This window comes from Manis pentadactyla, chromosome 4, assembly GCF_030020395.1.
Source record: "Manis pentadactyla isolate mManPen7 chromosome 4, mManPen7.hap1, whole genome shotgun sequence".
In the NCBI taxonomy this organism is placed as follows: Eukaryota; Metazoa; Chordata; class Mammalia; order Pholidota; family Manidae; genus Manis; species Manis pentadactyla.
Window position 1 is genome coordinate 170,480,827 of NC_080022.1, and position 12,202 is coordinate 170,493,028.

General features: G+C 54.6%; 1 protein-coding gene across 7 annotated transcripts in view; it reads right to left on the minus strand.

The window, feature by feature from the left end:
* Positions 1-12,202, minus strand: part of ZNF385C (zinc finger protein 385C) — a 49,416-nt gene that overhangs the window by 25,952 nt on the left and 11,262 nt on the right. For 5 of the 7 annotated variants that reach the window (XM_036883274.2, XM_057501489.1, XM_057501488.1 and 2 more), the window contains exons 1-2: positions 7,870-8,138; positions 467-718 (exon numbers count right to left, since the gene is read on the minus strand). In XM_036883274.2, the coding sequence (XP_036739169.2) occupies positions 467-718; positions 7,870-7,903 (286 nt within the window). In that variant the 5' untranslated portion in view covers positions 7,904-8,138. Of the gene's footprint in view, positions 1-466; positions 719-7,670; positions 7,817-7,869; positions 8,139-12,202 lie in introns of those variants that run through there. The other 2 variants (XM_036883277.2, XM_036883276.2) reach the window with 2 other exon arrangements.

Genomic DNA, 12,202 nt, shown 5'->3' on the forward strand with positions numbered 1-12,202 from the left:
GGGAGAGGCAGAAATCCTGGCTAGGAGTCTAGCAGCCAAAGGAAGAGGTGCTTCTTCCATCCACCTCTCCCTCCTCTGGAGTGTCCTGCACCTTGCTGATCCTGGCCTTCGGAGACCAGAGAAGGAGACCAGGATACCCTGCAGGCGAGTCCCTTGTCCAAAAGACTATTCCTACCAGGGGTTCTAGACTGGAGAAATGCTACTTAGGGATCCTGGTCCCAAAAGGCCCCACAGGGAGGGCTCCCAGACCCCAAAAGTCATCAGAAGTCCTCAGACCTGAAGACCCTCAGATCCTGAGAGACTCTGTAGAGGGTTGTCCAGATGCAAAACAAAACTTGATGGCATCGGGGAGACTTCAGACCCTGAGAGCCCACGGAGGACACCCGAGACCCAAAGCCTCCACGGAGAGGCCACAGAGCCAGAGCCCCAGAACCAAGTTCGGGGAGCAGTGCCCCTCCACACTGACCTGGCCCTGCAGGGGTCTTTCCCAAGCTGAGCTGCCGAAGCCGCCTCTGGTGGGCCCGCCCCCCACGATGCACCTGGGCCTGGGCCGCCGAGTTCAACTGGATGTTGCAGACGTCACAGAGTGTGTAGGATGGCCGTTTTCTTTCCCGCTTGGGCTTTGGGGGCTCTGGGGGCCGAGGGGGGCACTCAGCAGCTCCAGATATGGGGGGTTCCTTCTCACCTGGGGGAGATGGGCTCAGTGGCCGCTTCATACCTGAGCAGAGAGGGAGACAAACAAAGGGAGCAAATGTCCCCTCTTGAGAGCCCCAAGCTGCCTGAGCCCTATATCCCAGCCCCAACTCCCCAGCTTTTGGAGAACCCCAACCCAAGGATGGCAGAAGGGAGCATAATGGGGTCTATTTCAAACAGAGCAGCATTTAAATATGGGAATATGTGGCAAAATGTCACAAATGTCTACATTGGGAGGCTGACACATGGGAACTCGGTGAAGCTCAGAGAGGGAGACTGGTCCTGGAGACCAGGTGGCAGGGAGGGACAGGCAGCAGCGAGGCTAGTAAAGTCACATTTGGGGAAGCCAGAGCCCAGTTCTCATGCCTGCAGCAGGTGCTGAGAGTCCTGTGACAGGCAGCCATGTGGCCAGGGGGCCAGTTGCAGAAATCCAGCCTCCCAGTGCCCAGTGCCCAACAGGGTGACATTCATAAATGGTGACAGTGTGTGAAGCCATCCCCACCCCTGACCTGTGTGGCTTCAGATGCCTCCTGCTGCCTTGGCCACCCAGGCTGTGACAACATTTGACATTTTCAGTAGCAACCTGGGCCCTGCAGCCTGAGTCTGCTGAACACAGCCCCCCCCCGACACACACTCTAGGCCCTACAGCATGCACACCATTCTGCTAGGCCCCTCTTCTTCCACAGACAGTATTTCCTTTCCAACTCACTTCTCTGAAACTTTCCTGCCTGACTCCTCTGCCTCTAACCGGCTCTGTCCTGGGGCTGTCAGCTTTCTACTCAGGCTGACCTGCGGTGACCTGCAGTGATTTTCACTTCCTGCATCTGTGTGCACTCTCCTTGCCTCTGCTTCAGGCTGGGAGCTTCCTGAAGGCAGGGTCTGTGTCTCCCTCATCAGGACAGAGAACTCCTGAGGCCAAAGAATGTGTCTGTCCCTCAGACGCGGGGAGCCCCAAGGCTTTAAGGCATGACTGAGCCCACCTTTCTTGTTTGGGGTGAACTGCACTCCCCTCCCCCACATTCATAGGTGGAAGTCCTAACTCCTAAAACCTCAGAACATGTCTGTATTTGAAGAGAGGGTCTTTAAAGAGGTGATTAAGATGAGGTCTTTAGGGCCCTAATCCACTATGGCTGGGGTTATTAGAAGAGGAAATTTGGACATAGATGCTTACAGAGGAAAGACCATGTTAAGATACAAGACTGGGCATCATACATGGTGTGGGGGGATCATGGGGAAGACAGTGTAACACAGAGAAGACAAATGGTGACTTTGTGGCATCTTACTACGCTGATGGATAGTGACTGCAGTGGGGTATGGGGAGGACTTGATAATATGGGTGAATGTAGTAATCACATTGTTTTTCTTGTGAAACCTTCATAGGAATGTATATCAATGATACCTTAATTTTAAAAATTAAAATAAAAAAAAAAAGACTGGGCATTTGCAAGCCAATGAGGGAGGCCTCAGAGGAAACCAACCCTGCTGACACCTTAGTCTTGAACTTCTAGTTTCCTGAATTGTTAGAAAATAAGTCTGGTTTTGAAGTCACTCATCGTCTATGTACTTTGTTATGACAGCCCAAGCAGACTAGTGCTTCCCTCCCAAGGGCATTTCCTGTGTCTTTAGGCTCATGCTCATTTTGCAGATCAGACCAAGGGAAGTCAAGTGATGCCATTATATTCTCACAAGGCCTCACATCCAGTGGTGGAGCCCACATCTGAACAAAGAAGATTAATTTTTTCAGTCCACAGCCAAGAACTCTGTCTTCAGTCCTTGGCCCCTACCCTCTGGCTCTCAGTAAGCTGCTTGTCATTTTTGTGGGCAGTGGTCCCACATAATGGGTCTGTCATTACATGTGTGGTGATTACATGTGAATGGAACAGGGGGGCACAGAGTTTAAGAGCACGGGCTCTGTATTGACTCACACTTGGGTTCAAATCTCAGCTCTGTCACTTACTGGCTGGGTGACCTGAACCTCAGTCCCCTCATCTGTATATCTGTAAAATGGGGGTGGCAAGTAACAGGTCCTAAATCACAAGCACATCGTGAGGGAGATGAGCTGATCTATATAAAACACATCTCAGTGTCCCATAAGTCAGTTGTGTTACTAATCTGCCATTTGTCTGTTTTGCAGCTTATGAGTGGAGTCACCTTACCTGTCACCTTGAGTGCCTGTCATAACATACCTGGGTCACTGTCAGTGTCTCTATTATCCCATCTGTTGAGGTGAATCCATCTGTGTTACTCAGTTTGTGTGCATGTCACAGTGTAGCTGTGTCATGGTGTGGATGCCCTGTGCCTATATCATGGAATGAGATTGTCACTAAGACCTGTGTGGTATGGGCTGAATTGTGCCCTCCCTCCAAACCTCTATGTTGAAGTCTTAACCCCTAGCACTTCAGAATATGAGCTTATTTGGAAACAGGGTCACTGCAGATATAATCAGGTTAAGATTAGGCCATACTGAAGTGGGGTGGGCTCCTAATTAAACATGACTGGTAGTCTTATAAAAGGGGGAAATTTGGACACAGTCATGGCTACAGGGAGAATATCATGTGAAGATGAAGGCAGAGATATGGTGATGCTTCTACAAACCAAGGATTGCCAAAGATTGCTAGCAAACCAGCGGAAGCTAGGTAAAGGATTCCCTCGCAGCCCTCTGAAGGAACCCTGATGACTTCTAGCCTCCAGAATTGTGAGACAATACATTCCTCACAGTTGTTTAGGCCACCTGGTTTGTAGTACTTTGTTACGGCAGCCCTATTAAACTAATGCACCATGGGTCTGACCCCTGTGCGGTCAGGTGATTTGAGGACCCCAACCCTGCAGCCAGGGTGGCTGGGGTGAAGTACCAGCGATAGCCTCCAGGTGGCGCAATGAGCATCCAGTTGGAAGATGAAAAGCACTCAGTACCCCTCGGGGCAATACGACCGGACTCGTCCACATTTCTCTCTGCCATGCCACCTTCCTGGGCACCATATCTGGGGGCCGGGCACAGCTCCGCCCACTCTGGAAGGTCACCCCGACCACCTTGTGAGAAAACCCCTCCTGAGGCTGCACGGAGTCCCCACCAGCATTCTGCACCGGCTCACCTCTAGGTGAAAGTCATCAAAGCTGTTCTCCTGCCTTTACAAGTCTCTCCTCCTCTCCCAGCAGGAAGAAGGGGCAGGAAGAAAGCACCAGGTGCAAGTGTTGGGGGAAGGGTCCTACTTGCAAAGGGAAGAGGCTTCAGGGGAATGTGATTTTCCTGGCCATGCCAAGTAGAACCGCCTGCCCTGCCAGCAAGGGGAAAAGGTGATTTTGAAATCTCAGTGCAATTTATGACATGCAGGCTGAGGACATGGCCCAAGAGAGCAGACAAGTATCTGCCACGGGGCTGATTAAACCACCGTGATATACAGCCTGTGGGCTCACAGGGCCTGCCTGGATTCCGGGGCTAATTGTGTCCCCCAGCCAGACTGCTGGGTCCGCTGCAGCCTGCCCTGCCTGGCCCAGCCTTCCCAGCTGTCCCCTCAGGAGCTATCCTGCTCCAGTTAAGCTATGACTCCCAGCCAGAAAACTTGGAGGGGTGGGCAATTTTTAGGGCAGACACATGTCTGTCTAACCTCTGTTCAGATCTTCAGCAGGTCAGCACCCCCTGCCCTGGCCCCTATTCAGAGGCAGCGTGACTCACCCTAGCTGGACCTACACTTGAACAGGACTCCATCCACAAGTTGTCTTCAAGAGAAAATTGAGCCCCAGAGCAGGGGAGTGGACTTGCTTCCAAGGACATGAAAGAGTATAAGAGCTGCTTCTAGAAGCTTCCCTCCCTCCCTAGCATCAGCTTCCTAGGCCACCTCTTCTTATAATTACAATCCCATTTATTGAGAGTTTACTGTATGCCAGGTGCTTTAAACACAGAATCATTTTTAAGTTTCACAACAACCCCATGAGGTGGGCGCTATTATTAACCTATTATCCCATTCTGTAGATTAGAGAACAGTCTTTGAGAAGTTTCACGGCCAGACCTGTACCTATACTTGTCTGACTCCAGAGCCCAAATCCTTAACCACTGCCCTATCCCACCTCTTCTTAAAGCCTGCCAAGCCCTGGTTTGAACTGCTGGGTGGGGAGGGGGAGGTTACAGATTCATAGAAGGGCTCCCGGGGAGGCTTCGGGGCGCCCAGTCCCTAATAGGCTGGATGCCAGGCAGGGAGGTGCCACACTGTGGGCAGGAAGAGTCAGGGCCAGAGCCAGAGAGGCTGGGAGGAAGGGCTGTGAAGAAAGGGGGAGAATTGAACTTGAGAAGACAAGGTGAAAGCAGAAAGAGCACGCATGTGTCCGGGTGTCTATCTGTGTGTGACTTGCACGGGAAAGGGGTAAAGCTCCTAGGTTCTCATCTTCCCTGAGAGATGGGCTGAGGCTGCAGCAGCGGGTGCTGGGATTGGACTACAGGAGGGAGCCACCCACTTAGAGGCAGCCTCACACCGAAGCTGGAGAGCTGATGGAAGCCAGGGTTGTTGTCTGCCTGTCTGTGTGTCTGTCCATATGGAGCTGGAGCTGTAGGGAAATGGAGGGAGTAAGGCAGGGCCCCTGGGTGCTAGGGCACCATCTCCACCACTTATTGTGAATGACAAATGGACTTCAGGGCCCTGAGTTTCAGAGGGGTCCTTGGACACTGGGGTGCAGTGGAGTTCTCTGCCTGCCTATCCAAAGAGGGCTGGAGGGAAATGGACCACGAGGCCATAAGGTGCAGGGCAGGGGGTTGTTTCAGCCCCAGCCTGGGGAACGGAGTCCTCAGGAAAGAGCTGCCTTTGCCAAAGTGTTAATGGAGAGGAAGGTTCTAGGCCTGTCCCCAGCCTTTGGCAGGGCACGAAGGGCTCCCTCACCAAACCCTTAATGAGCCCAATTACACTCTGGTATTTTCCCCCACATCTGTTAGCATCTACCCTCCTGCGTCCCTCAGCCAGGTCCCAGGCCCTGCCTCTGAGAAGGGAGCCTGGCTGGCTGGCCAACCTTGGGTCAGTCCTGCCTCTCTGGGCTTTGGTTTCCCATCCTTAAAGAGAGGGGGTTGGCCTGGGCTCATCTCTTGGGTACTTCGCAGGCGGTGTTGTAGTGGCAACACAGGGCAGCTGCCTCTACGGTGGGGGTGGGAGGAGGCCAAGTTGTATTTGTCTGCTTCAGCTGCTGGAGGAAGGCGGGGTGGGTATGGAGAAAGAACTGCTCGTGGGGAGTGCCCACTGCCTTCTGGGCACTGTAGGCACATGGCCCTCATTAACCTTCATTTCAACCCTGTAAAGCTTTACAAATGAGGAAACTGAGGCTCAGAGTCAAAAAGAGAGGCAGGTGAGGAGGGCCAGCTCTCTCGCATCTGTGATACAGGGGGAGGGGGTGTGCACCCTGGCAGCCCCCACCCCAGCCACTCACAGGGTCATGAGCAGGAGTGTGGGATCCCAACTCAGCTGCAGAGAGAAGTGTCTGGAAGAAAGAGGTCTTGTCTATTCTTGTCTTAGTAGAGTGTGAGCCCTCTGGGACTGGCTGCCCCCCTCAATTTCCCCGAGGAGCAACCCCTGAGCATGTCAGTCTCTCTGCCTTGTCACCTCCCCTTGCCCAAGGCTGACACCTTAGTGTAGGAAAGGGGAAATGACCCACTTCAGTGACACCCACCCCAGCCATCCCATGGGCCCAGAGAGCTGGGGCCACTAGGGTCATACCCAAGAATCCCCAGAGAAGGCAGAGACCCCCACCTAGAGAAGTAGGATGGCCTGCGGGGGCCGGCCATACCAACCCCCAGCCCACACATCCCTGCTCTGCTAGAGCAGGAGGCCCTGGGACTGGGCAACAGCTGGTCCAGGTGTCAGGGGCTGGGGTGGGGGGGTTTCCATTTGGCAAACTAGGCAGCCATGTCTGCCTTCCCATCCAAAGTGGTGACAGAGGAAGCCTGTCACCTAACCCTGGGGACTGCTGGGTGCTGGGGATTTTAGTAGTAAGCTGACTAAGAGGTGCTGAAAGTCAACACTCCAGCTCCCAGGAAGGGAGAGAGAGGGCATGGGAGGTGAGGGAGAAAGATGGTCCAGAGATAAGGTCACCATCCCCCACCACTTCCCCTCCCCCAGTCTTCTCTGTCCTCGCCCCCTTATTGCTGAGTGTCGTCCTCACAACCCCAGAGATAGGAGCTGCCTCTCCTAGGCAGTAAGACTGCCCCAGAGACCCTCAAGCCACCCTCAGGAAGGAAGTCCTTCTTGCTATCTAACCTGCATCCCTCCTTGCAGGGTCCACAGTGGCAAAACAGAGCATCTTCCTCTAAGGTGGCACTGTGGTGCAGCTAGGAAGGGAGTATACTAGCTTTAGTAGCCCGTTTTCTACCCTCTGCGACCATGCAAGGCCTAGGAAACCTGACCAGTCATGCAGGAGATCCCTGTTCCCCATGCAGCCCTCCTTCGCACACCAGGGCCATGCAGTCTGCTGTCCCTGCCCAGGACTGTGCAGCAGCTTCCCCAAACCCCACTGCCTGCCCATGGGGGCCCCACCATCAGCACGTCCAAGCCCTGACGGTGGGGGGGGAATGCGCCCTGGGAGCCAGAGGGAGGAGGGTGGGGAGGTCAGGAACTGTTTGAGAATTGGGGGTGGGAGGCAGGCTAGGAGGGCCCCACCTATGCCCATTGCCGAGATGAGGCACTCTGCTCGGAGGGGGAGGGGCAGGGCAGGAAGGCCTCCAATGACCGTGAATGAGGAGAGGGAGGGGTGGGGGTGGCAAGTGAGCTCTTTGAGCCCCCAAGAAAACAATAGTTCTCCCTCCCCCCACCCCTTCCATTCTATCCTATCCCTGGGGCTGATAAGGGTGGAATAATTTGGGGTTCTCTAAACTCTGGGGAAGAAGGTGGGTTATTTGGTGGGTCTCTAGTGAATGGTCGCCTCCTTAGGGTGGGGGTCTCACCCTCTCTGCCCTGTGGTTCCAGCCTCCTTTCCCGTACCCGGAGCTGGAAAGTCCTTCTTACCATCACCTTGTTGTGCCCCGCTCAGCCTCGGGTTCCCGCTAAGCTGCGGTTCTTGTCTCCCCACCGCCGCTGCCCGCCGTCCTACAGGCCACCTGCCCCCCGCCCCGCGCGCGGGCCCCCTCGGGCGCTCGGCCCCAGCGGCGCGTCCGTCCGGCACCGGGAGCCAGGAGAGCGGTCCCCGGGCAGTGCCGGCGCCTACCTGAAGGGCGCTCCGGACCTGAGCGGGGCCGCATCCGGATTCGCGGTTCCCGAGGTGCGCGGCGGGTGAGTCCCGGGCCCGCGCGTCCCGGGGCAGTCGCCGGTCTCCCGAGCCCGCCCCTGGCCGGCCGGCGCGGAGCAGGTGCCAGGAGCCGCGCCACCGGGAGCAGAGCGCAGGCGGGCCGCCGGGAGAGGCGCCGCGCGTGGGACTCCCTGGGAAGGGAGGCCCCAGGAGACCCGGGGGCTCGCCCTGCGGGAGGGCCGGGCCGGTTGGTGAGTACCCTCCCTACCCGTGGTCTCAGTGGCCCTCGGCTTCCGAGGGGTCCCAGAGCTCAGAGATCGGGACCCTAAAGTGGCCACCTCCCACTGGCCTGCTGTGACCTCCCCCATCTCCTGCAAATTGCCCCTCTTGGGGGGAGGCTCAGAGAGGAGGAAGCGGACATTCATGGAGCACCTACTGGGTTCCAGGAAGGATTGTATTCAATCCTCATAACCACTCTGTCCGGTCTGGTTTGATCCCCATTTTACAGACCAGGAAATGAAAGATTGAGGACGTTAAGGAACTAGCCCGAAGTCACACATGAAGTGAGCACCCAGTGGGAGACTCCAGACTGCTCCTTAGGAGCCTTTCAGGAAGACGGGCGACAGGCAGCGGGCCTGCCGGGGACCACCTGTGTGTGTGTGGGGTGGGGGTCATTTCTGATTCCTCCCAGGGCATCAGTGCATGGGGTCTGGGCCGTGGTGGGGGTGCAGTGCAAAAGTACGGAGCCACGCCGGGAGGGCAGAAGGCAAGGGCTGGCAGCATGACTTCCTGAGAGTGCTCGGCCATCTTTCCATTTCTGGAGGGGCAGTAAGAGGGTAAGAAAGTAAGTCCCAAAGAAAGGGGACAGAAGTGGCTGTTGTGTTCAAAGAAGATGTGTCAATGCTGCTCACACCACCTCAAGCTCCAGGGGGGCCTCCTGCGGACCAGGCCTTCTGGAGAGGAGGTCCCATTGTGGGGAGTCCTGGGATGCCTCGCCCAGGGCACTGGGCTGCCACCCAGCCTACCAGCACTTCTTCCTGGTCCTCACACCCCAACTCATTCCTGTTTTGAGGTCTTCGCCCCTGCTGTTCCCTCAGCCTGTAAGGCTCCCTTGACCTGCATGGGGCTGTCTCCTTGCCCCTCAAGCCACAGATCCCATGTCCCCTGCCCAGGCCCCATGTCCCCAGTCACACTGTTCTTTGTTCCAGGCCCTGGTTTATTTCCCTCTTAGCGCCTCCCAAGATGTCATTCTTTGGCTCAGACACTTACCTGTCTCCCCCGTGAGGGCAGGGCCTTTATTTCCCAGGTACCTGAAGCACCAGCACAAACCCTGATGCATATCTAATAGATGCTTGATGAATAGTTGTGGAATGAATGCACTCTAAAAGTAAATCCACATTAAACTGTACACTTTATATGGGTGAATTTCATGGTATGTGAATTCTGTCTCAATAAAGCAGTTACTAAAAAATAGAAATCCAGGGGTGGGGCTGACAGTCCTGGTACACCATGTGTTCCACCCCATCCTGCCACATGCCCATCCTCTCACTTGATCCAGTCACACCTCTCTCTGGCCCCATCCACATCCTGGGTCTGTCCATGGAGAATTACAGTTGCTCAGGCTGGGAAGGGATCTTAGAGGTCATTCTGTCCCTTTTATAACTTGTACCAAACAAGTTCCTCTCTGGCCTCTGCTTGCACATGCCAATGACAGGGAGCTCACTGCCTCACGAGGCAGCCCATGCCATTGTTGATAGTTCTTAGTGACAGGAATCTCGGCAGTAGGGGGCTGACAGCTGCTTCCCTAGCGCCTGTGCACTGTGCCTGAGTCCTAGATGGGCCCCCTGCTAATGCAGAAAAAGTGCAGTCTGCCTCCCACAGCCCACTAACATGGCTGGCAGCTTACTCCTAAGGGGTCCCTTCTCCCAGCTAAGGAGACCTATTTCCCTCAACTACTCCTTGCCTGACATGGCTGCCTCCTCCAGGAAGACCCTCTCATGTGTTGCCAGGGCCTTGTATGGGTCTCTAACATCACACTTTTCAAATTGGGTTGTGTCCCCTAAACCCTGTCCCAGGCACCCCACTGCACTGAGTAGGGTACTTCTGGGCATTTATTCACTCCCTTCTGCCCAGTATCTTGCATGATGACCAACTGACCTAAACTAAGCAACTTAATAAAAATTTGTTTCCAGGGTTTTTATTGTCCTGGTCACATCCCACTAACCTTATCTAGGCTTTCAATATTCCCCTTAGAACAGAACGGGGGAAAGGATCACCTCTCCCCATCCTCAACCTGTCCTCTATGAGCTGAGGGCCCACGAAGCCCCACAAGTCTATTTTCATATGATATGCTGGCGAGTTCAGCCTCCCCATCAAGTCACCAAGAGAGTGACTTCTTGAACTATGAGCACCAAACCTTATGTTTAGGCCTGCTGGCTCTCCTGTTCTGCCCAGCCTGTTGAAATCATTCAGCAGGACCACAGGTGCCAGATTAGTGGCACCACAAAGACATGGCTTCACCCAGATACCTAGGAATAACACACCCCTGATCCTGCACACACACAGAACTCTGCCGTTAGTTGTGGGCCTTCTGTATTCCAGCCCTTCCCACACCTTTATCCATTCATTTTATCCTCCCAGTAGCCCCAAAAGGTCAGTATTCCTGTCCTCACTTTGAAGATAAGGAAATGGAGGCTCTGAGAGGTTAGTTCACCTGCTTGAGGTCACAGAGCCAGAAAAAGGTTGATTTGAGCCCCATCTGGCTGGTGCCAAACTCTAGGCTGTCTTTCCTCTATGTCATGGTGTCTCTAAAGGCCTTCTCCCAATATGCCCAGGGATTTTTTTCCTTTAAAGGTGGGGTGAGGAAGAAGAAAGCGCAGAGAACCTCTTCCTAGTAATGACAGCTGGAGGTGCCAGGAGAGGTTGGCACTCCCTTGCCCACCGACCACTGATCCATGAGGGATTCAAGTCCCTAGATATTGCCTCCCTCCCCACACCAGAAAATGACCCTTAGTCTAAATAAAGCCCCTGAGTCTCTGGTTGGGTCATTTGGTTCTCACTGCTGTCCAGTCTCATCCCCTTATCTCCTCTTCCTCTGTTTTGTCTGTGATGAATCCCCAGCCCTAGAACAGTGCCTAGCACACCAGAGGTAAACAACACATATTGCTGGATTTGAGGAATGAAACACCTCTCACTGTGGGTGCCAGACGTGGATCAGGTTCCTTGCTCTGGCTATGAAGGCTTAGGCAAGTTACTTTCCCTCTCTGAGCTTCAGTTTCCTTATCTGTAAAATGGAGCAATTAACACACAACAACATGACAGGGGTGATGTGAGACCATCCCTGCAGAGTGCCTTACACGGTGGGCGTCATTAATGAGGTGCTATGGTCCCTGCTTTAGAGACAGGGGCACTGGGGCTCAGCGAGGTGAAGGGACTTATGCAACCCACATTTCCAGCTTGAAAGTGGCCCGTATAAAACAGGAACCCGGCTGTGCCTACCTTAAGGCTGTGCCCTTTTCCCTGCCCCACGTGGTATTCCTGAGTTCTCATAAATAGAATTTCCACCACGAAGTTATGAGATGGTTATGCTAATTGTTCATACTAATAATACCAAGGGCTTCAACTGAAGCAAAGCCTGTAGCAAAGGGGTTCAGGCAAGGAGCCATAGACCCCTGCCCAGCCAGCAGCTTCTATTCAGCCCTGACTGGGATAGGGGTGCACAGAGTAGTTTTGGGCCCCTGGGCTCCAGGAGGGTGGGAGAAGCCCCAATCCTGTCCAGTACGGATCCTTTCCATTCTCACTGAAAGGGCAGAATCACTAACAGCTTGAGCAAGTCCACCATGATCCCTCCCCCAGCGGGGCCAGCCTTTTGCCTCCTAAAATAGCCCAGAGCCACTCTGTGCCCAGGGCGGCTCCCCACTGGTTGCAAATCCCCCTGAAATTAAATCCCCATCCTGCTCCAAGCAGGATGGCACCACCTCCTGCCACCCCCCCACTGGGCTCCAGGGCTGACCAGCCCCCACCCACCCCTGCGGTGGAAACCGGGACAGTCGTCCTTCACGGTGACCGAGACATAAATCCTCAAATAATGAGACAGGTGCTGGGAACACAGAACCAGACACGGTGCTAATTGGTTTACCTCTGGGAAGGCACGATGTGGAGACAACAGCAACGAGCCTTGGTTTCCCAGTCAGGAAAATGGGGTGGGGGAATGTGATGATACCCTGGGGCCCCGGCTGGGCTGGTTTTCTGTGCTCTCTGATGGCCCTCACGCCCAGGCCCACCAGGAGCCTCCTCCTAGAGCATTAGCATC